The 24,244-nt window shown below is 41.1% G+C and overlaps 3 protein-coding genes across 4 annotated transcripts; 2 read left to right on the forward strand and 1 right to left on the reverse strand.

Annotated features, from left to right (window-relative positions):
- The first annotated feature begins 328 nt into the window (after positions 1-328).
- LOC143890277 (alkaline ceramidase TOD1-like) lies at positions 329-5,354 on the forward strand. The gene is made up of 5 exons (XM_077394907.1): positions 329-617; positions 707-910; positions 2,049-2,609; positions 3,750-4,139; positions 4,176-5,354. The coding sequence occupies exons 1-4, from the start codon at positions 383-385 to the stop codon at positions 4,088-4,090; spliced, it is 1,341 nt and encodes a 446-aa protein (XP_077251022.1). The 5' UTR covers positions 329-382; the 3' UTR covers positions 4,091-4,139; positions 4,176-5,354.
- Positions 5,355-6,623: 1,269 nt separating this feature from the next.
- On the forward strand, positions 6,624-7,103 carry LOC143891317 (uncharacterized). Its single transcript, XM_077395917.1, has one exon. The coding sequence runs from the start codon at positions 6,624-6,626 to the stop codon at positions 7,101-7,103; it is 480 nt and encodes a 159-aa protein (XP_077252032.1).
- Positions 7,104-11,449: 4,346 nt separating this feature from the next.
- On the reverse strand, positions 11,450-22,377 carry LOC143889250 (uncharacterized). 2 transcript variants are annotated; one of them, XM_077393422.1, is made up of 7 exons: positions 15,598-16,072; positions 14,851-14,985; positions 14,642-14,770; positions 13,354-13,506; positions 13,135-13,275; positions 12,821-12,928; positions 11,450-11,770 (listed from the first exon to the last, which is right to left on the reverse strand). In XM_077393422.1, the coding sequence occupies exons 1-7, from the start codon at positions 16,018-16,020 to the stop codon at positions 11,558-11,560; spliced, it is 1,302 nt and encodes a 433-aa protein (XP_077249537.1). In that variant the 5' UTR covers positions 16,021-16,072; the 3' UTR covers positions 11,450-11,557. The 2 variants fall into 2 exon arrangements, with proteins under 2 accessions (XP_077249537.1, XP_077249539.1); XM_077393424.1 differs by lacking the exon at positions 15,598-16,072 and adding an exon at positions 22,148-22,377 and having other exon boundaries at positions 11,451-11,770.
- Between the last annotated feature and the right edge of the window lie 1,867 nt (positions 22,378-24,244).

Consider the following 24,244-nt stretch of genomic DNA (forward strand, 5'->3'; position numbering starts at 1 on the left):
ATTGGCGGTGCCATGTTTTGATAATTGAACTAACTCACCTTGTCATTTATTATTTAACCAGGGTTCAAACCTCAAAGGTTATTAAAATTCCCAAAAAGCTCTCAAAATCCAAGACAAGCTGAGTTTGTGCAATTATCAGAACATTACAGTGCCAATATCAGTTACCTTAATTAAAGGTCCAGTAAAAATTCCTATATTCCAAAATGACAAGTGTAATGCCAGGTCATTGTTAACCACAAGAAAGGTTATTAAATGCACAAGCACCATTATAATCTACTAGTAGGGGCATATTTGGTATTAATTATCTTATTTTAAGCTATCTTTCAACCAAAAAAAGGGCAAAAAAAAAAAAAAAAAAAAACAAAACAAAAGAGAAAGACTAATGCCAACACCTCTCCTCTTCCAATCCAAACTCCTCTGTTTTTCTCTTCTATATCTCTTCACCACTCTCTTTCTTTCTCTCTATGCTTCTCTCTACCCAACAAGATGCATCTTTGCATCTCTACCGTTGGATCCCATCCAACGTACCCAATTCACTTACCCCACCACCTATGGAGAACACAAATATGCAATCCCAACCGTCCATTCCTCATGCACCTCCGCCATATATTTCTCAGGTTCGAAATTTCATCCAATTCTCCTTCTTCAGTCATCATATCAATCTGAATTTGGGTTTTTATTAATGGGTTTTTGTTCTTTTGTTTAGATTATGGATTGATTTTGGACGAGATCAAAGATTTGTGCAGGAATTCTTCATCTTTTTCATCTGGTTTGAGATATTTATCAGAAAAGGGAGAGAATTTTGGTGGGAATTTTAGTGCCCAGAAGAGGAAATCTTATTTTAATCATAGTGATGATCAAATGGAGATTCCTTGTGGATTTATGAAAGAATTTCCAGTCACAGATTCTGGTTAGTTTGATTTGAACATAAATCTCCTGATGGTAGTATTTCTATGCTTTTCAATCTGATATAGATTTTTTCTTAGGATGAGATTGGTTAGATAGGATAGTTGAAGAATTGCTGATGATAATTTAGGAATTGATCAAATTTTCAGATTTTTTGAAAAATTCAATTAATTCATTCCTCTCTAAATTTTGCTTTTAGATAGGATAATTGAAGAGGTGCTTATGATAATTCAGGAAATGATAAAATTCCAAGAATATTTTGGAAAATTCATTTAATTCAATCCTCTCTGAATTTTGCTTTTAGATAAGAGTAATTGAAGAAGTGCTTATGATAATTCCAGAATCTTTGTAAAATTCAATTAATTCGATCCTCTCTGAATTTTTCTTTTAGGTAAGAATAATTGAAGAAGTGCCCATGATAAGTCAGGAAATGATAAAAATTTCAGAATTTTTTGTAAAATTCAATTAATTCAATCCACTATGAATTTTGCTTCCATGCCTTTCTTTCTCTATGATGTTTTACATAAAACAACCAGATTAGTCTTGATATTTCTAGAAAGATCTGAATAACCACAATTTTCGCACCAGCAAAAAGACAAAAATAAAAATAAAAATGAATGAATCCAAATGGGAATAAAATGTTGACTGTAGCATCTTTTTTTATTCAAATAGTGGTATTGTAGATGAGAAGAAATTCGACTGGTAAGAATAAATAAAGAAAAATAACATCATTTTGTTTTTTTTTACTCTTGGAAGGAAATATATGGTTTCCTGGAAATCTTCCATTGCAAAGAATTTCATCAATTTCTGCTGCAATTTTAATCCTCTCTAATCTGAGCTATAGCAATTTTTTACTAGGAATAAAATATATGGTTGCTTGGAAATCTTCAATTGCAAAGAATCTCATCAATTTCTGTTGCAATTTTAATTTTCTTTATTCTGGGCAACAACATTTTGGTCTTTTTTTTTTACTTGGAATGAAACATATGGTCTTGTTGGAACTCTTGCATTGCAAATAATCTCATCAATTTCTTCAGTGACTGATGTAATTTTAATTCTCTTTAACTTGATCTATCTTCTACTATACTGCATAAATTATAGTTATTGGGTCTTTTTTTTCCTCATTCTGTTATTGAATTCAGATAGAGTAGCCATGGAGGACTGCAGAGAAGTGGTAGTGGTTTCAGCTATTTTTGGTGATCACGACAAAATCCGACAGCCAAAAGGCTTAGGGGCAAAGACATTAGAACTAGTTTGTTTCTTCATGTTCATAGATGATTCAACTCTCGGCGGACTTAATTCTCACAACATTCTTCTAAACAAAGAAAAGGAAGATAGTATAGGGGCATGGAAAATAGTAAGAGTTCATGGTCAATTGCCTTACAAAAATTCTGCTATGAATGGAGTAATACCCAAACATTTGATTCACAGGCTCTTTCCAAACTCAAAATTCAGCATTTGGTTGGATGCAAAGCTACAACTAACAGTAGACCCGTTACTGTTAATTCATTCCCTTGTTATTTCGACAAATTCCGACTTGGCTCTTTCCAAACACCCTTACAATATTCACACTATGGAAGAGGCAATTGCAACTGGAAGATGGAGGAAATGGGACGACATTGAATCCTTGAAGATGCAAATGGAGATTTATTGTGAGAATGGGTTGCAGCCATGGACATCAAAGAAACTCCCATATACTACAGGTGAGTAGAGTCATATTCACATGAAAGAGTTTAAAATCGTAGAAAAAGTATGAAGAGAACCCCTTAATGTCTTGGGTGACCTTTTATTCTATTTATAGAGGATTCACATGAATGATATGAATGTGCAAAACTACCTCTGCAAAACTACTAAAACTACCCATATTTGAAAGGGAAGTAATATATTCGCCCCTTTTTTTTTTACTAGGGACAGTCTCCTGTAGTGTAAAAGCACACTAAAGTGGGCTGTTCAAAATAAACAAAAGAGTCAAACATATCACTTACCAATTTGAAATTCTAAACATAACTAAAAATTAATACTAAGCTGTTTAATTTACCACCCTAATGATCCAACGGTCAGATCTGATCTGATATACTATAACAATACATACATAGCATCCATGCACTGAACTATAATTATATGAGGAAATGATATCCCCATTCCCCTGTTTGGATAATAACACTCCACACTGTATTAACCACTATTCTGATTGGTTGTTAAGAGTATCTTGGAAATTGCAACAGCTTGTAAAACCTCATTAGAAAAGTACCAAGTGAGGCGTGGAGTGCCAATAGTGAAACAGGGAGTGCCATCATCAATTCACATTTATATATTCTAACATTTTTTCTTGTTTTTGAACACTAAAATAGATTTCTACTTTGTTTAAAATTATGGGTTTTGTTTGGATTCAATGCTTCTGTTCTTAGTCTTATGTGAGATATGTCAGTGGAAGACAATTTATTTCTCTTGAAAAAATGCCCACCTTACCTTCACAAATATAACATAATTGAAAAATGGACTTAGAGACATTCACAAAATTTTTTTCTTTTTCTTTCAACAAAGCCAAGAAAAGAATGCAAATCTACTCACAGTAATTTCAACACAACCGATTAAAAGAGGTTTTTTGTACCCTTTTTACTATACCTATCCACACATATGTCCTTATTTTTAATGGAAATAATACCCAGAGACCCTTGTTTTAGTAATGACACTGCTCCCTAATTTACAATTATAATGGTCGCTGCTCATAGGCGTTAGAGAATAATATCCACGCCCCTTCTTCTTCTTCTTCTCCTCTTTGTTTTAGGTTTGGGGTTTGGCCTAGCTTACAAAGCTTTTCAACTAATTTGTTTGTGATGCAGATGTTCCTGATACTGCTCTGATAATAAGGAGACATGGAATTGGTAGCAATCTGTTCTCCTGCCTCCTATTCAATGAACTGGAGGCTTTTAATCCACGAGATCAGTTGGCTTTTGCTTATGTAAGAGATCTCATGACCCCAAAGATCAAAATCAATATGTTTGAGGTACAAGTTTTTGAACACATAGCTGTGGAGTACAGACACAATCTCAAAAGTGTTGGGCAGAGCTCCTCCTCCAACAGCTCAAAAGAAGGGCTGTTAAAGACAAAAAGAGCAATCCCAAAAGCAGTTGAAGGAAGCGGATGCGAATCTTACCTTTTGAAGATGTGGGGAGAAGACTGAAATGTGAGAAACCAAAAGCAATAAACAAAATCAATATATATATATATATATATATATATATATATATATATATATATATATATACACTTTAGAGTATCGAGTCTAACTAATTTACACCCACCTTGGAAAAAGCAAGCCCTCAAACAAAATCTGCTCGAAAAAATGTCACTTCTAGGTATTTATGAAAACCAACTTCCACCGACCTTGGAAAAAGCAAGCTCCCATCTATTGATTATTTTCTAGGATTTGCTAGGAAATTTCTACGAAAGCCATTTTACAACTCACTTTTGCAAGAGAGAACAGCCACACAAGCTCACTTTTTAGCAGATTTTGTCTCATTTATTTAATAACTCATCTGAGGTGGCTGTTGATGAATTGGTGACATCATTTGTTGGATCAGTGATTATAAATCACTACATTTCTTAAGTTTGGGATTAACTTCTTTATTAGTGGGCATTTTTTTAAATATGCGAGACAATGCCTATGACCCGCTAAAGAGGGCTTGTATCTTTAGTTGGGGATTTATTTTCAAGTATGAGTTAGTGCTCTTTGTGTACGAGAAAAGAGTGTTTCTCTTTGTACAGTTTTCTTTCTCTTCTCTTCCAAGAGCTTAGATCCATGGTGTCGGGGTACCATCCGAATGCAAAGATCCCACATCAGAAAAGTAAATAGATGTGTATGGGCTTATAAGGACTTGGCACCCTCTCCTTAATGGCTAGCTTTAGAGGGTGAGTTCTACCCCATTCCCAACAAGTGGTATTAGAACCTGGGCATGGTAACAATTGTGTGCCTCCTGAGGACGGAAAAATCCCTCAGGGAAGATCTCGATAACTTTGGTGTACCTTAAGGGATGGAAATATCCCTAGGGAAGATCTCGTAGCTCCTACATTGCTCCCGCTTTGAGGGGCGAGATTGTCCACGTTGCTTCCGTGTGGATGGGGAGATTGTTAGGGGTTCCATGCAAAAGCAAAGATCCTACATTAGAAAAGTGAATGGATGTGGATGGGCTTATAAGGGCACCCTCGCCTTAATGTCTAGCTTTTATGGGTGAGTTCTAACCGGGTCATAACACAACATTATTGGGTTACTTTTATGGTGTTTTCCGAGCTGTGAAGACATTGTGAAGAGAGGAATGGGTTTTCAACAATGTTTGCAATTTCTCATTCTTCTTAGTGAATTTTTAATTGTCGCATTACTCTGGATGTAGGCCAAGTGCTGAACTATGTAAATCTTTTATGTGTCTAGATTTGTTGTTGCCTTTCTTTATTTTACTACACTTGAATTGTTGCACACATGGTTTCAAATTTCATTTTCGGAATGTGTTTCGGTCCTCACTGAAGCCGAAATTTCAAGCGAAATCCCACGAAATCAAATAAAAGAGTATTTTCTATCATAAAGAATTTCGATAATTTCGACCAAAATTTCAGGGAAATATTAGATAGATATAAAAAATCGAGATTTTTGGGTGAAATCCCTTAAATTTCGGACGAAATTTCAGGATAAACGAAATTTCGGTCGAAAGAAAGCACCGCTTCGAGTATACCCCATTTCGGTTTTGGTCGAAATTAAAACCATGGTTGCACAAACTTGTTTGGGCCAATTCTATGGGTTACCAACAACTATATATTATTGTTTGCTTTGAGTAGTTTCCACTAAGAGATTCAAGTGTAGTGAAATAAAGAAATAAAACATGAAATGAAGAGACATAAGAGATTTACGTGATTCGGAACTTGGCTTATGTCCACGGGGAATCCGGCAAGTAGAAATTCACCAACGAGGATAAGAAAATACAACCCTTACCTATCCAACGTCAGTGAAAACCCCCCAACAACACCCTTTTCTTGCAACCCAAGCAAAAACCCAATTCCCTCTTTAGAATGTCTTCATAACCTAGAAAACACCATAAAAGAAACCCAATAACCTTGGATCTAAGCTCTTGCAAGAGAAGAAGAAGAAAAATTCTTCCAGAAAGAAACACTCTTTCCTTGTAGAGAGAGAGCCCCGATTCTCCTTTAGAATCAAGCCACCAACTAATTATAGAAGCCCCTTTTAGTTGACTTCTAAAGCACATTCCAAGAATGCCCCTATTAGGAAATAAAAATGGTTGTCAAAGCATATTGGGAAAGGCTTGGAATATGAAATGGTTGTCACAGCATATTGGGAAAGAATCAACTTGATACATAGCTGTATCCTGACCCAGATTACACTGTATATTCCATGTATATAGCCTTTCCTCTTCTACATCAATTTAGGTCCCAAAATTGTATAGTTTCTATTCTTTTTTCCTGCAATCACTATCCTAATTATAGGATATGTGTTACTCTCTTTTGTATATATATACACCAACGAAGTGAATGAAAAGTAATAGAGAATATTAAAATCAATTCTTTATTCTGAGATTTATCATGGTATCAGAGCTATTGGGTCAAAGTTCTGCCATTTTTTCTTCATATGAAGAGAGCCTCCCCTTCTGCTAGTCCCATTTTTACCCATTAAATCATTTTTGTATTGCTGTAACAGCCATTTTTGGGAGATGAGTACTCTAGAAGAGTCTAGTAAGAATACAGTTCCTAAGACCGTTGATTTTAACAACCCTCTATTCTTGCATCATTCGGATAGTCCTGGCACTGTGCTTGTTTCTCAAGTTCTCAATGGAGAAAATTACTCCATGTGGAGCAGGGCCATGATCAAGGCCCTCAATGCCAAGAGTAAGCTTGGATTCATTGATGGTTCAATAAAAAAGCCAACAGATCCAAAAGACGAAGATTTTGCTCAATGGGTTCGTTGTGATAATATGGTAAACTCTTGGCTTCTTAATTCCCTCTCTAAGGAGTTAGCAGCTAGTGTCATTTATGCTGAAACAGCATATGAGATTTGGACAGATCTTAAGGAACGATTCTCTCAAACTAATTCTCCACGAATTTTTCAAAATCAAAGGGACATTATATCCCTTGCCCAAGAAATTAATGTCTATTGCAAATTATTTCACCCAGCTGAAAAGTTTTTGGGATGAACTTTCAGCACTTCGACCCATTCCAACATGCACTTGTGGTGCTCAAAAGTTGTTGCTTGAATACCAGCAACAAGATAAGATGATTCAGTTTTTGATGGGCTTGAATGAGTCTTATTCAAGTGTACGTGGACAGATTCTACTCCTTGATCCAGTTCCATCCATCAACCGAGTCTTTTCACTTGTAGTACAAGAAGAGAGGCAACGAGAGGTCTACTCTACAAACTCACAAGTCACAGATGCTGCTGCGTTTTTTTCTAACTCCAATCGGAATCAAAATCCCTTTCATCCCACTCAAGGCATCGATAAGAAGAATTCAAACAAAGGTTCCAAATGGGCGAAGCCTACTTGCAAACATTGTGGCTGGACTGGCCACACCATTGACAAATGTTATCGATTGCATGGATATCCTCCGGGCCATAGACTTTATAAAGCACAACCACAAAGTTCTGCCAATCAAGTGGTCGCTTCCAACAATGTCACTCCTAGTGCTGAATCATCTTCTGACAGTGTTTTTTTCACTCCCGAAGAGTACCACAAAATACGTGCTTTAATCAACAAGCAACAGATTAACCCACCTCAGGCAGGTAGCAACCATTTGGCTGCAAACTTAGCAGGTATGTCGTTGAGTTTATCCTCACTTTTAAGCAAGTTTCTTGGATTATTGATACCGGAGCCACATACGATATGGTCAGCTCTGTTTCTCTCCTTACATCGGTATCTTCATTGGGTTCATCCACTGTTAAATTACCCGATGGACGTCATGCTCCAGTTACGCATGTGGGTATAGTTATTTTATCACCTTCATTGGTCCTCACGAATGTCCTATGCCATTAACCTTTTTTTCGGATTCTTGTGTCATACAGGACCGGTCTTCGAGGATGATGATTGGAGCGGGTAGAGAGCGGGATGGCCTGTACTATCTCTTGAGTCCCACTAGCACAATTTGTAGTTATGCTTGTTCGGTTTCTTCCTTTGATCTCTGGCACAGACCCTTAGGACATTTGTCAAATAAGTGCCTGCATTTCTAGTCTCAAACAGTACCTAATATTTGTGTTTCTAATGAACATTTTTGTTCCATTTGTCCACTTGCCAAACAAACACGTGCACCATCTCCTTTAAGTTCCATTACTTCTGTTGCACCATTTGATTTAATCCATTGTGATATTTGGGGAGGTTACCAAATTCCTCTCTTAGTGGTGCACGTTATTTCTTGACTATAGTGGACGACCACACTCGCAACACATGGGTTTACCTTATGAGAGAGAAATCAGAAACTAGGCAAATCCTTCAGTTTTTTGTTAACTTAATTGAAAACCAATTTGATCAAAGGATAAAGCGAATCCGCTTTGATAATGGCTTAGAGTTTAACATGAGCAATTTTTTTCTTGAAAAAGGAATTATACATCAGCAAAGTAGTGTTGCCACTCCACAACAGAATGGGGTCGTTGAGCGCAAACACCGCCACCTACTTAATGTCGCACGAGCATTACGTTTCCAGGCTCATCTACCAATTAAGTTTTGGGGCGAATGTATACTCACCGCTGCATATTTAATCAATCGAACTCCCACACCAATTCTTTCAGGTCAAACACCTTATGAAAAATTATTTCATACAAAACCGCCATACTCTCACTTAAGGGTATTTGGATGCGTTTGCTATGCTTCAACTCATGCATTAAAAAGCACCAAATTCGATCCTCGAGCTAAGCGTTGTGTTTTCCTTGGATACCCCTTTTCAGACAATTCCAATAGAATCTTCCAACATTGTCTTGCCGTTACCAGTAACGGATTGCACTGAATTTCCCATCACCACAACACCCATCATCAATAATGATGTGCCCAACATGACGCCACCAACCTCACCTTCACCTTCACCTCCTACACGCCACTCCAAAAGACAAACCAAAGCACCGCGCTATCTCCAGGACTATCACTGTACCTTAGCCGTGCAACCTCTCCCCAATTCATCACATACCTCGACGACCAGCCCTCAAGTAAATACCTGTCACCCTTTGTCTGATTCTTTGTGTTATGATAATCTCTCCCCATCTTATCGGGCATTCTCTGTAGCAATCTCTTCTGTCACAGAACCTAAGTTTTTCCACCAAGCTGTTCGTGATCCCAAATGGTGTGAAGCCATGGCGGCAGAAATAAGGGCCCTTGAGGACAATCACACTTGGACTCTCACCCCTCTCCCTTCTCATAAAAAACCCATTGGATGTAAATGGGTTTACAAAATTAAGTATAACTCTGATGGCTCTGTTGATCGCTATAAGGCGCGCCTTGTTGCCAAGGGTTATAGTAAAAAAGAGGGTTTGGACTACCAAGAAACAGTTGCTCCTGTTGCCAAATTGGTTACTCTTCGTACCCTATTAGCCATGGCCGCTGTCCAACACTGGCATCTACATCAGTTAGATGTCAACAATGCTTTCTTACATGGCGATCTAGAAGAAGAAGTCTACATGCAACTACCTCCAGGTTTTTCTCTTCAGGGGGAGACACGAGTTTGCAAACTCAATAAATCATTATATGGTCTTAAATAGGCACCTCGTCAATGGTTCGCCAAACTCTCCACTACATTAATGGATGCGGGTTTTGTTCAATCTAAGTCGGATTATTCCCTCTTCACTCAGCTTTCAGGATCCTCTTTTACAGCCGTGCTCGTTTATGTTGATGACATCATTCTTGCTGGAAATGATCTTTCTGCCATTACTACTCTCAAAGCATTTCTCAACCGTCGGTTTAACTTGAAGGACCTTGGAAATCTTAAATATTTCTTAGGCATTGAGGTAGCTCGTTCAAAGCAGGGCATATATCTTTCTCAACTCAAATATGCACTTGAGATCTTGGAAGATACTGGCTTTCTTGGCTCGCGACCAGTCACATTCCCCATGGAACAAAATCTTAAATTGACATCCTTGGATGGTGATCTCTTGCCCGATCCTAGCAGCTATCGTCGTCTTGTTGGCCGTCTAATTTATCTCACAATTACACGCCCAGACATAGTATTTTCTGTACAAATGCTCAGCCGATTTATGGACAAGCCTAGACAGTCACATCTTGAAGCTGCACATCGTCTCCTCCGATATATCAAGCAATCTACTGGTCAATGCATTCTCTTATCATCTTTTAGCTCTCTTCAGTTACAGGCATTTTGTGATTCTGATTGGACTAGTTGTAAAGACTCACGAAGATCTACCACCAGATATTGCATCCTGTTAGGCTCGTCTCCTATCTCATGGAAATCCAAAAAGCAAAGCACGGTCTCTACGTCATCTGCCGAAGCCGAATATCGTGCAATGGCCACCACTTGCTGTGAAATCACTTGGCTTCTTTATTTGCTTCGTGATCTGCAAGTGATGCATTCTCAACCCGCTTTAATGTTTTGTGACAATGAAGCTGCCTTGCACATTGCCGCCAACCCGATATTTCACGAACGCACCAAGCATATCGAGATTGATTGCCATATCATTCGAGAAAAGATTCAAGCGGACTTCCTTCGTACAGCCTACATTCCTACTCATGAACATCTTGCCGATTTATTCACTAAACCTCTTGGTGCTGCACAATTCCATACACTCATTCGCAAGTTGGGTGTGCTCAACATTCACACTCCAACTTGAGGGGGAGTATTAGGAAATAAAAATGGCTGTCAAAGCATATTGGGAAAGGCTTGGAATATGAAATGGTTGTCACAGCATATTGGGAAAGAATCAACTTGATACATAGCTGTATCCTCACCCAGATTACACTGTATATTCCATGTATATAGCCTTTCCTCTTCTACATCAATTTAGGTCCCAAAATTGTATAGTTTCTATTCTTTTTTCCTGCAATCACTATCCTAATTATAGGATATGTGTTACTCTCTTTTGTATATATATACGCCAACGAAGTGAATTAAAAGTAATAGGGAATATTAAAATCAATTCTTTATTCTGAGATTTATCAGCCCCTTGATAAAGAAGTCGACCCAGGCTTGGGAAATGTGGTGATTTCATTTCACAAATCCAACAATATGGATACAGAAGAAATGGAATATGGATTCCCATTTCTTTATTTGCCCTTTTCTCTTGCTTTGAGAGGAGAGTCAAACACTACAAAATGGCTAGCATTTGGAAAATTTGGCAACCAAACAAAGCTAGAAAATGGAAAAAATGTACTATTGCTTTTACTTTCCTACTTTTTGGACCATCCAAAGGGGACTCTTAAGGCTCCCTTGAATCGGCATAAAATTTAATGGCAATTTTAAGTGGAAAATGGGCGTAAAACAAATTTTTACATCCATTTTACGTCAAGGAAACATTGCATAACAATAATTTAACAGCTTAAATGGATGAATAGCAGTTTCTTTTCCAACATGATGTTTCTTGTTACAGACACAAAACATGAGAGAGAGAGAGAGAGAGAGGGAGGTTTAAGGCAGAAGGGCCCCACAGATTTTAAAAAATGTTTTACCTCTTTTTCTTTGCATCTATCGCCTGTTTTAAGTCATTCATGTCATTTTTAAACTGGTTGAACTCTTCCCTAATTGTTGCATCAACAGGGGGGTCTTGTGGTGCGAAAATGTCCATCACGCGCTCCACTGTCATAAATGTTTTCCACCAATCAAGGGCCTCCGACCACTTTTTTTCAGCCTCCAATGCCAAAAGTGTACATGAAGCAGCCTGAAGAAGAGAATATTAAACACCATTATACTTTGTTTTGGCCATCTCTAAACAACAAAAAAAGATAATGGAGAGCAATATTTGCACCCCCTTTGTTTTGATTTTGAGAATCGATTCGGAGTCAGAACTTTGGGCTCAAAATTTGTTTTGGATTTTGAGAAGTGATTGTGTATCCAAAACTGATTATTGGACTCAAAATTAAAAGTTATTTTGAGTCCAATTTTCAATTTTGGACTCAATCGGTGCTCAAAATCCAAAGTAAACGGGGCTTAAATGCATTTTTGAGTCTAATAATCAGTTTTGGACTCAAAATAAGGTCTCAAGATCTTAAAGAAAGAGGGTCATTGTGGGGTTCTCTCTATGCCTTTAAGGTGAGCACGTAAAGATTTATGAAGCAAAACATATGCTATTAATATATCGCCATATATGATAAATTATTAATCAAAAAATTAAAAAATATTTAAAAATGCTATCTTGTACCATAGATAAAAAAAGGGAAATGATATTTACGCCCCTCTTGCACACCTAGCACATTGTACTTTGCAATCAAACCCACTAGATTTTGTTGACATCAAGTACATTAGCCTCCCTTTTGTCATTGATACACTGGCGCTGGGTGTCATTGGTAAAGGGCCGTAAATATCACTTCCCTGAAAAAAGGCTGACCATGTTTTGATAATAGGATGACTCACTTTGTTTTAGATTTCTCTTATTTTCTGCACATAGATTTTTTGGAATTGTAATTAATAGCAGTTAATTAGACACCAGTTGAAATTTTTGAGAAACAAAGGTGAGTTCTTCCCAGTATCAAAACACGACCGTGTGGACGAGTTCCAAAACAAAATCCTTTTCTACTTCTTCCTCTTCTGAGTTACAGCGATGGTTGGCAGTGGTGGAGATGAGATTGGTATTGCAAAATTGTGACTGTGCCTTATAGTTAAAAAGAAATCACATGGAACAACTATAAATATCACAATATATTGATACACAAAGTCATATAACGATATATTGGCTGTATAATTCTATAGAGAGAGGGAGGGGGAGATTCACCTGATATAAATTGTGCCGAGCATCCATCCCACTCACACCAGGCCTTCCACCGCCAATTTCTCGAAGCTCCTGCAGAGATTCTTGTTTCAGAGCTTCTTCATAGTCTCCCTGAAAATCAGTGGTGAAGTAATAAGTATGAAAAATGGGAAAAAAAAATGGATGGTAAAAGTACACTTGGGGGGGCCGCTTGTTAGATGATCCAGACCATAGAGGGGAGTCTAAGTAACAAATGAACGGTTCTGATCATCGAAATAGATGGGCCCCATCATTGAAATACAGGCCAAGCTCTCTATAATTAAGAAAGAAGGTTATACGTTGTAAATGAGCATTTCAACTAATAAAGTGCCGAGCTCTAGCTTCATCTCTGCAGTGTTGTTAGGGAGCTCGTAAACTTTTTTCAACAAAGTTACTGCTTCGTCTATCCTTCCACCTAGCATCAGCTTTAAAGCCACTTTCTGTAACAATAAGGCACCCTCAGAATAAGAAATAAAAGAAGTAAAGATTTCTTCATTCTAGGGAAGTTTGTGAGATACCTTATAGGTGAGTATTTGTAGATTGTCTACAATTTGATCCAGTCTTTGGTTAGTCTCAGCGTCCCCGATATAGTATTTGAACATTTCCAATGCTTTGTTTAACCCTTTCACAGCGTTGTCAAGATTTCCATCTATTGACAGCCCTAGTGCATCCTGGTGCCAACACAAAAGCTTGCTAATCTAATTAGGTTCCATATCTTAGATATAAGATCCTCTATGCATGGGTGTAGACTGTACAATGCATGGTGGGCCCTATCTCACCAAAACATGACTTGTAAAATGGTGGGCCCCACCCCAAATCATGAGTTTTGGTAGAAATGATGGGCCCACTCTAGGGCCTTGCCACTACATCAAAAGTGTAAAATGGTGGGGCCCACCCATGCTATGCATGGGTATAAAATGGTGGGCCTCACCGATGCTAAGCATTAGGTATGAAAAAAGTTTCTTGGAAAATATATATGGTAAAAAAATTTCATTTTGTAAAATTATTTCCATGTAAAATGAGTTTAGAAAAGGCTACTGATATACATTAGCACTACCATTGTTTTGATAATGGGAATAAATCACCTAGCCTTTTCTTTTTTAATTGGTTGCTGAGAGCTTTGTGGGATTGTAAAAACCATTGACAAGGTGAGTTTATCTTGTTATGAAAACGTGGTAGTGGGAATAAGAGTAGCCTTAGAAAATGCGACAAAATTTATTTTCTATGTAAAATATTCAAATTAAAAAGATTTCATGGAGAATTTTCCAATAAAAAACTTCATAAAAAATGGAAAATAACAAAAAAAAAAAAAAAAAACAGGTTTAGTGTATATAATAGGAGAAACTATAGCATATTCCAACGTCGCAGGTGAATGCACCCTTAATCTCTTTTAGTGTGTATAAAAACTTCACGGCCTTGTACGTACGAACAAAATATAAGAGGAATGCTAAACTGAAGGCACCCTTTCAAAATCGGATTGCAAGGGCACCCCATTGGACCATCTCATCAAAGTACATTTATAATATCACACATACAAAATTAAATGAAGAATAAATGCACTTAGAACCAAATAAGTGTTTTAACAAATGAGGGACATTATCAAAATTAAGGAACACTCTTTCTATCAGTAGAACCAAAGAAGTGTTTAACAAAGGAGTGGCACGTTGCGTATATCCATAATGGGCCCTCTCCGTTGTGGGGCCCACATACGTAAACATGACCCACGTATGTTGTGGCGGAGAATCAGGTCTAATTTGGGTTTGTACAAGGCCATGGATCATATGGTAAGAGGAGATGAAAGGTTACCTTGTACATGCTTATTTGTGCAGATAGATAAGTGTATAAAAGAAACTCCCACCATTCCAATGATTCTTCTTGTATTTCATCCTTTGAATATCCTTCTTGTTTTCCAGACTTTGCTAGCTTGAATGCATGCTTCTCCCACCATAAAAAAGTTATAAGGATCCGCCTAAAATTCCAACCTCAAAAGAAGAACTAGTGGTACATTGTATTACCTCGTAGTCGATAATTTCATTAGTTATCGTGTCTATATATAGCTGAATCTGTGGATTATCTGCAAAACTGATTCTTCCTATTTTCTCCAGTGCTTCATCAATCTTTGCATTCATTGCCAAAAGAGTCGATTCCTCCTGTAATTAAACCATTATATCAGATCCAAAAGGTTAGGGATTGTTACCCATGTGAAACAACCGATTACTCCAAACAGCACATTTGTTGGGCAACAACGTAACTAGGCTGTACCCCGTAAATCATCTCAATAGAATCATCTTAACCGTTCGATCTATTGATAAATCATCCCCTCAAATCCTGCTATAGATCCCTTAAATCCCATTATAGATCAGAGGGTTAGGATCATCCTATGGAAACTATCTAGAGGAACAACCTATTTACATTGTTGCTCAACAATTGAATGGCTTGGATGATACTGGACTTCAAGAGCACACATCGTATAAAATCTCCAAAATTGACACGTACAAAATGCCTAGTTCCATCTTACCACCTTTACCTGTTTATATGCCCATTCATCATATAGTTTAAGATGAATGAGTGTATAAACACGTACTCATGCCATCCTTTATATTTGATCCAACAGCAGCTAACTTTTTAAGAAGCTGCTGTTGACCAAATATCAAGGGTGGTACTTCCATTGCCTACCACCTTTACGTGTTTATACGCCCATTCGTCATATAATTTCGGTTTCATGATTGTCCACTACAAATTCGAAGAGAGAGAGAGATTACACATATTCGGTGCATTTCTGCTAATTGTTTTGCCTCCCGTGAATTTGGACGAATTGGAATAAGAAAATTCTTGGCATTGGATAATCTTTTGCGAACTACTGCAGGACTGACCGACAAGGATGGGGGTCTGTCCCCAAAAGGACTCAAATCGTTAGGGCTCTCGTCTCTCCCGGACCCCGGCATAGGTGTTCCCATTACCACCGTCAGATGAGCCTTCCTCGGACTGGAACACATCACCAAAACAAACATGGCCCCACTTAGGGCCCCTGTTTTGTTGATCATTGACCGTGCACGTGTATTTCTCTCGGAAAATGAAAGAATTGTGGGTGATCTATGAAATCTGATAGGGGTTGGTTTTGGGACATAGAGAAGAGGTGATTTGAGACAGTGGTAGTGTTGGCCTAGGCAAAATGTAGCTTCCATTGTTGGCTTCAAGGGAGTGGGTGTATTATTTTTTGGGGGGTTTATATTTTTAATGTTGTGGGCACTTAGGAAATAAGAAGAATGAGTTAAAATAGAAAGAAAAAGTTGGGCTTCTTAGCCATGCAAGTAAGGTATGTATTAAAAGGAAAAGTAGGGATTCCTCTCCTCATCTCCAAACTCCCAGGACAAGCGAAGAATGTGTATGGCTGTGATGGGCTTTTGAGCATCTTTCGTGTGTCATGCTCTAAAAAAGGAAAGGTAAGAGGTCTGCAACTAATACTTTTTAAAGTAAAGAATCCCTAAGGGTGTGAATGGGCTGGGCCGATACAGTGACCCTGCTCATTTAGGTCAAGGCCCACATTGTAGGACAGTTTGGGCCGAGTTTTGAGTTGTTAGATTGTAAACCCATCGGGACCCGGTTTTTACCTGACAACTTGAATTGCACATCAATGATCAGATCTCCAAACCCAATTATAAATGAAACCTTTCAACAGCAGCCCGGTCCGGTCTGGCTCGGCCCTTTGACACTCCTACATCCAAGTTTAAAAGCTTAAGTGATGGGACATAAATATGGCGCTGCTCCCTAATCCCGCCACATGTCATCCATGCACCAGCGAAGCCTAAACCATCATGAGGAAAGGCGCTGAGAAACGGCAAGGCCGTATGATTACGACATGTGTCACCTTCTCACCGTCCAAGCCTCATCATCACAAATTATGGAGGGGATTATCCGGCGAAGCCACGCGCGCCGTCGGAACAGGAGAACGGCCCAATCCTGCGAAGGAAGGTTTTCTCCCCATAATGATGAAAAGGTCCGCACGCCACCCCTTAAAAGGGGGAGAAGGGAAGAAGAGAAGGATCCGTTTTCTGGAAGACTTCCCTCAGATCTCCCACAAAACAACAGGAAAAGAAAGAGGCGAGGTAACAACAGAGGGGGCCGGGAACTTGATCCCACTCTCCCTGTTAAGTCCCCTCCGACCCATCCACCCACACACAAAGAAAAGAACCTGCGCCTTGGCCTTGGTAAACTTGATCGAACCCTCTCATCTTCTCGCTGTCCTTTATATTGACTGGTCGAAGAATCTGACTTGGGTGTCGAAGTGGTCATCCGGGACCCACCCCAGACCCCCTGACCCCCTTTGTTTGTGATTACAGACCCCGCGGAGGCTCTCTACCGACCGCGCGATCGCAGACCTGGATTCCGATGCCATCATAATGGCGCCATCCGTGGGACTCGTCGAGTATTGAACGCCTTACGGCGATGAGAAATCACACCCAACAACAAGAAATAGGGGTAATGACCCGGAGCCAGGCCCAACACGCGCAGACCCACGCCTCAAGTTCCCGGGAGCCAAACTCGCCGCTCTCGAGCCGACTCCAGCCCTCCTCCAGTGCACCGCAAATGGTCCCCACCATGGAGATGTTCAACGAACTTCGCCAAGAGTTGCTCCAACGCTTGCCTCCGCCGGAACCTCCGGCCCCGGAGAGGCCCCTGACAACGCATGACCAGACGGAAGCCTACGACGAAGGTGACGAGGAACAGCCCGAGGAGCGTCATCCCCGGCAAAGGCGAGTACCGGCCCGCCGGACGCCCTCCCCATCGGCAAATAGCCCTTTGCCTCCCGCAGCTAGGGGGCACCAGCGAAACGAGGGGAAGCAAGCTACGCTAAGCCGTGCCCCCCTGTCCGGATGACTCGTTTCCAGGGACCACCCTCAGCTCGGATAGAGGAGGTAGCGACCTCAGCGCAACCCCCCGGCATGGACCCGATAGCCGACCTACAGAGGCAAATACGAGAAGTAAAACTGGAAATGAAAAAGCCTTACGCCCACGGCATCCTGGACGAATGGGAGAGGGAAACGGCATCCCCGTTCACCTCGGAGGTCCTAAAGACCCCAGTGGAAGCAGGAATAGATCTCTCCCGTTTCGGTTTATACGACGGGAGCACAGACCCTCTTGAGTTCCTCCAAACTTTCAAAAGGGTAATGACGCACCGGAGCACGTCAGACGGATTTATGTGCAGAGCCTTTGCCTCCCTGTTAAGAAAGACCGCTAACGACTGGTACATGAGATTGGATCCCGACTCCATCGCATCCTTCCATGAATTCGGAAGGAAGTTCAGCGCAAGATTCACCAACAACCGTCTTCGCCACGATCCAACAGACGCCCTCTTAGCCCTCCGACAAGGAAGAAACGAGACCCTAAGAGACTTCATGTTGAAATTCAACGCCGAATTGGCCCAACTTTCTAACATGGACGTCCAAATAGCGGTCGCAACACTGAAGCATGCTACCACCGACCCGAATCTCAAGCTGCATCTTACCCTCAAGCCACCGTGGGACCTGCAGGAGCTTGAATCCAAGGCTGACAAATTTGTACGGGTAGAAGAAGCCTGCGAGCGAGAGCGGAGCTGGCCCGGCCCCGATGAAAGAAAAAGCAACGACGGCCGAAGGGCCATAAGGCCACGGGCCGAGGAAAGACAGATGAGTTGGAACCCCGTCCCCGTCTTCGAAAGACTGGGAAGTGCCCCCTTGAAGGTCCCCCTCTCCCATGTCCTGCTAGCTATCAGAGATCAGGGTCTCCTGACCCCCCAAGAGAATGGCCACGGACCCGAAGAAGTGGTCCACAAGAAAGTTCTACGAATTCCACGGGGACCATGGCCACGAAACCGACCATTGTTTCTACCTCCGGCTCCAGTTAGAAAAACTGGCCGAGGAAGGGCACCTAAATCAATATCTCAGGAGCCCTGGCGAAAACTCGCACGAGGCCCATCACCCCGCTGACGAACCCAGGGGCAGGCGACAGTCACGCAGCAGGCGCCAGTCCAGTAGCCGTCGCTAATCCACAAGCCAACGCCGATCCCTGAGTAGGCATCGCTCTCGGAGCAGGCACCGATCCCGCAGCAGACACGACACACTCCGCCACCAGCGCCCCAAGAAAGAAGAGACCCCTGAATGGCCGCAGGCCCGCAAACAGCCGCCTACCATTATCGGAAAAATCAACATTATAGCGGGCGGACCAGCGGCGGGAGGACCAACAACAGCTGGCCGGCGAGCGTATGTAGAGCGGGTGTTTTCCCTCGAAATGCCTTCCAAAAAAGCCCGGACGGACCCCCCATGAAGATCGAGTCATCACATTCTCCTCCGAAGACCTCAACGGACTACAAGTCCCACACGACGACGCACTGGTCCTCAGGCTAGTGTGGATCCCGTCCCGGAGGTCGGTCGCACGAGGGTGTTTTTTTTTTATGATGATAGCGCTTTTGTCCATTTGATTTGAATATGGTTGCTTTTTCCATAAATTTAGGATAAAAATCCTGACTTCACGAAAGAAGCAACTGACCAGAGTCGCCACCTAGATTAGGGATCTAGGACCCATGATTAACTCTGTTAATTTGGTCTACGCTTTGAGTTCTGGGTAAGTTACCTGGTTACGAGGTCGGAAGGTGTACCGCACGAAGTATATAGCACCGACCTTGCCTAACTTTTAAAAGCTTTAATTATTTAATTTTAACTAAGGGGAGAATGTGAATTTTATTAACCTAAGTGCATTCTAATTGTTTAGTCGTTCACAGTTTAGACTCATGCGGGCCAGGAGTGCATCCTACATGCAACTACATGCCTATGTGCCTATGTGATTATTTTGAGATTGATGAGATTTGATTTGAGTTGAATTTGATTAATTAATTTGAGGTGAAGTGACCTACGCTATATGAACCTAGATCTAATGCAATGAACCTAAGTTGCATTTTTAGTATTCTTGTGAGAATTTGGATCCAAAAGTTCTATTAGGGAACCTAGAGTGCCACTTCTAAGTTTTTCAATCCTAGAACCTAAAACTTAAGAATTTGGATGTTTAGATTTTGAATTGAAGTTTTCCAATTTGATGTAAGTTCTTAAATTCTTTAAGGTTTTTTTTTTTATTCCAAAGAGTTCCAAATTCAACAAAGTAACTAAACATGCAAAAACCAAAGCAACACAACTAGCAAGATGGCTAAACATGTGATTTCTAAGCATATGATGAGGACAAATAATAAATAAAGAAATCTAAACATGCAATTAATCATGCGACTAAACAAAAGGAAACCTCTAACATGCAAAACGGTTTAAGGAAAAGGAAATGGTGAAAAGGGAATGGAAGAGATGAAGAAGGGTGTCAAAAATGAAAGAGGCAGAAGAAAGGAGCAACTGAACTTGGGGGTGCCAAGTTGCCTACGTACCCCGTAGTGGGGATCAAGCCACACGTAGTTCCATGGAAGGAGCTTGGATTTTGAATTAGGATTTGAGATTGAGGTGAGAACTTGAGTTTGGAATGAGAATGCAACTTGATTGGGAATGTAGGTGCAACTCGTGCAATGTTAAAGGGTGTGGTTTGGTTATGAGTAAGGTTGGCTCAAATTGGGTTCTAGGTTGAGACAAGTTGGGTTCAGGGTTGAGCTTGGGTTGGGTTCGGGATTGGGTTCGGTTCGGGTTGGGGTTGGGTTCAGGGTTGAGCTTGGGTTGGGTTCGGGATTGGGTTCGGTTTGGGTTGGGGTTGGGTTCGGACTGGGTTCAGGATGGACCGATCGGATTGAGCCGGACCGGGTTGGTCCGGGTTGGCTTGACTCGGGTTGAACCTGGGTCAACTTGGGTTGGCTTGGGCTGATTCGGGTCGACTCAGGTTGAGCCTGGGTTAGCTTGGGCTGGACCCGGGTTCGGATACGGCTGTGGATTTAAAGTCGGGGTTTGCGTTCGAGGACAGGTTTGGGGTTGTACTCGGGTTGACTCCGGTTAGGCTCGTGAGTGCATTGGGGTGAGGGCATTACTGTTGGTCGAGAGAGGCTATGAGAGAGCGTGGGATTATGAGAGAGGGTAAAAGGCCATGAGAGAGAGAGAGAGAGAGAGGCGGGGGTAATTGAGTGCTCGGGTGGGAGGGAGATAATCGGATTATGATCTGATGGTCAAGGGTACATGATGGGGGTATGGCTCATGGGATGGTAGGATGCATGATTGAACTGGTTGCTGTGGGGATGAGGGTGCATGTGCTGTTGGTTAGAATATAGGATTCGGCTATGGGTGATATGGTGTGGTATATAGATGACAGAATGGTCATGGTCAAAGATAAGTATGCTAATATGGGCTGTTGGATGGGAGGGTGGGCATGGCTTCTTTGGTTATGATGAAATTAAAGGAGGTATGGTTGATGTATGGTCGGTTGAATATATGGGGATGATTGTAGATGGGATAGGATATGGGTATGTGGGTTATAGGATTATGGAGGGGTACTGTTTAGATCTTTGGGATGGGATGCATGGAATGATCATGGGTTGATGTTGGTCATGTTACTACGGTTGGGCAAGTTGGGCTGGATTTTATATTCTAGTAGTTGTTTGGGGATGGATCTTAAAATCTAATAGGCTGTTTGGGAGATGGATTCTAAAATCCAGTGGGCTGTTTGGGGATGGATTCCGGTTAGGGTGGACTCGGGTTGAGATGCGACTCTAGGTTGGGGCGCGGCTTGGGTCGGGGCTGAGTCTCGGTCCTAGTAGGACTGGGTTGGGTTGGGTTAGGTCCAGGTTGGATCGGGTCAAATTAGGTTCAGGTTGTGGTTCCGGGCTCGGGATTGGGACTGTGGGTGGTTGTGCGGGTTCGGATTCGGGTTACGGGTTCGGGCTGAACCGAGTTGGGACGGGTTGGGTCCGATCGGATGGGGTGTGGCTGGGTTTGACCAGACAAGTCCAGATGTGCTACATAACACATGGGGCCTTTGGAGGGATACAGACAGGGAACCGAATTAACATGTACAGCAGCATGGCATGCATATTTAAAATAGATTTGAGTGACTTACAACCATGCCAAGCACATAGTTCAATTAATAATATGCGCACCAGGGGTTTAGATCTTTCGGTTTTTAGCTGAGAGTGAGGATAAAAAAAATGACATTTCGATAAATGCTCCAAGTTCACCTTTTAATTACTTATGCTAATCTCTTCTTTTCCAATCAAATCTAGCAAGTCTTTCAATTTTTCAATTATGAAAATTTCGATTTTGGGTTTTGTAATCCAATTTCGAAAATTCCAATATTGAAATCTAAGAGATGGGCATGATCATTTTTATTTAGGGACGAGACAGAAAACTAAATATGGCCTACCTTTTCCGAAATTTGATGGCGATCATTTCTTTGTTGAATTCTTTTGAAGACGATGATTCCTTACTTTCGAAGTACTGTTCCAAAAATGAAGAAATGGAGAGATGGGGGTTGGTTGGACGAACTTATGAGGGGAGAGGGAGTATTTTGGTGTGAGATGGTGAGAGAGATTGTCGTCCTCCTTTGGGAGGAATATGGAGGCAATTATAGGTGTTGAGAATGTTTGGGTTACTAAAGATGGAGAGTGGAAACAAGGGTGGAGATCAAGGTATTGAAAATTGGAAACAAATATAATGGTTGGGATGAGAAAAACTTAGAATATTCCTTTTATAAATTGGGAAATTCCTTGGATAGCAAGCTTCACGTGGGAATGAGGTCACCTTTAGCAACAGTCTAGCTAATTTTGGGTCAATTCCACTTTAGATAGATGAAAAAGACTAGAACATTCTTTTCCAAATCTTTAGAAACGTTTGGAGTAGATGGAAAATGCTCAAAATATAGCCCATTTTAAATAATAGAAAGATCTTGTGTGGTGGAGATCTCATGCTAAAGTTTAGAAACAAAGGGAATGTATAAGATAATGCCAAAGTGTCCCAACAAAATTTTGCAAATAAAGAATCAAATCAAGAACAATTAGAAACGTCCAAAAGGGGAGTGTATGCTGGAAATTTGGCATGATTCCCTACTCAATTAGAAGATGACACTTGCCTCTTTTAGTTTTAGGCAATCCTTTTGACCAATAAGCTTGAAGCACATGCCTCTTTTCCAAAGGTTGTAAAATTAGCCCAAAATTATTTCAAATCTCTAACAATAGGGGAGGAGTAAGCAAGCCACGTTTTCTCAAGCTTGGGAAAACGTGTGGTGAGAGGAGAGAGAGGGTGAGGAGAGAGAACTCTCTCGAAAACGGAAAAATGTCATTTTCCGGAGATTTTGGCATCCGATTCCGATAATTCTTTCGCCTTTGGAATCCCTGATTTTTTCTCGTTCATTTAAGCCCAATATTGCCATAGAAGTACTGTTTTCAGAATTTTCGACCAATGCGAGCCTTCGATCTCCGTCGGTAGATCGTTTTTCCAAAGATCGAGCAAATTGGTGGTCTGAATGAACCAACTGATTCGATCAATTTTGGGCCAACGGTTAAAACTATTAAACCATGATATTGACAATAGTTGAGACATTAGAAAGTTTCGATATCGATGATTTAATGGGACGATTTCGACGGATCTCGCTTATCCCGCCATGATCCGTAATTTTTCACTGGGTTTTTGCTTAATTAAAGTGGCCCAATGTTTAATCCAAATTTGAGATCGACCTTGATTGATATTATTTTGAATAAATGATCACAAATTCTTGGTAAGGAAAGACACCCAGGTCAAGATCTGGCCTCGATCTAAAGATTTACGGAAATCGGGTCTCCGAATGGAATCAGGGCCCGGGCTGTGAAGTAACCCAAGCTTATTTTGTTCCGATTGATGATCCATAAAGTCAGATCGAGGTCACTATGGTAGAGAGGCTTTTCTCATGGATTCGAGGGAATGTGAAGATGTTTATTTTACCAGTGAAACTTCGCGGATCAATGCATTAGGCTTTTGTTGGTTAAAGTGTAGCAAAATAAGGGTGTCTACAGCTAGTCGTCACCAACTTCGACATAGGAAAAATTCTGGTTGACACGGGAAGCTCCGTCAATGTGCTAGACCTCGGAACCTTCGAAGAGATGAAACTGGGCGAAGGGAGACTGGGACCCGCAGAGTACTCCATCTAAGTGTTCTCCGGGGCGTCGGTACGGGTCAATGGCAAAATCGACTTACCCGTGATCTTTGGGACGTACCCCCTCCAAAAGACCATCTTGACCACCTTCATGGTCGTAGACATACCTTTCACCTACAGCGCCATCATAGGGCGCCCCGCTCTGAGAGACTTGGGAGCGGTAGTCTCCACCCCCCACCTCAAAATGAAATTCCCCACTCAAACCGGGGTAGGGAAGTTCGGGGGCAGCAGATGATAGCACGCCAATGCTACGCGACAAACCTAAAAGGAAGCAACGCCCCGGCCGAAAAATTCACGATCGGGAGTGAAGACCCCCGGGAGCGGGCTCACACA

Source organism: Tasmannia lanceolata, unplaced genomic scaffold (assembly GCF_043159265.1).
Source record: "Tasmannia lanceolata isolate RefF3 unplaced genomic scaffold, GAP_Taslan_0.1 ptg000013l, whole genome shotgun sequence".
NCBI classification, from domain to species: domain Eukaryota; kingdom Viridiplantae; phylum Streptophyta; class Magnoliopsida; order Canellales; family Winteraceae; genus Tasmannia; species Tasmannia lanceolata.

Excerpts from the sequence above, each read along its gene's own strand:
- LOC143890277 (XM_077394907.1), top strand. The coding sequence starts at position 383 with ATGCCAACACCTCTCCTCTTCCAATCCAAACTCCTCTGTTTTTCTCTT. Across the intron at positions 618-706 it reads CTCCGCCATATATTTCTCAG|ATTATGGATTGATTTTGGAC; the intron begins GTTCGAAATTTC and ends TCTTTTGTTTAG. Across the intron at positions 911-2,048 it reads ATTTCCAGTCACAGATTCTG|ATAGAGTAGCCATGGAGGAC; the intron begins GTTAGTTTGATT and ends TATTGAATTCAG.
- LOC143891317 (XM_077395917.1), top strand. The coding sequence starts at position 6,624 with ATGAGTACTCTAGAAGAGTCTAGTAAGAATACAGTTCCTAAGACCGTT.
- LOC143889250 (XM_077393422.1), bottom strand. The coding sequence starts at position 16,020 with ATGGAAGCTACATTTTGCCTAGGCCAACACTACCACTGTCTCAAATCA. Across the intron at positions 14,771-14,850 it reads ATGAAATTATCGACTACGAG|CATGCATTCAAGCTAGCAAA; the intron begins GTAATACAATGT and ends TGGTGGGAGAAG. Across the intron at positions 12,929-13,134 it reads TTGAAATGCTCATTTACAAC|GGAGACTATGAAGAAGCTCT; the intron begins GTATAACCTTCT and ends ACTGATTTTCAG.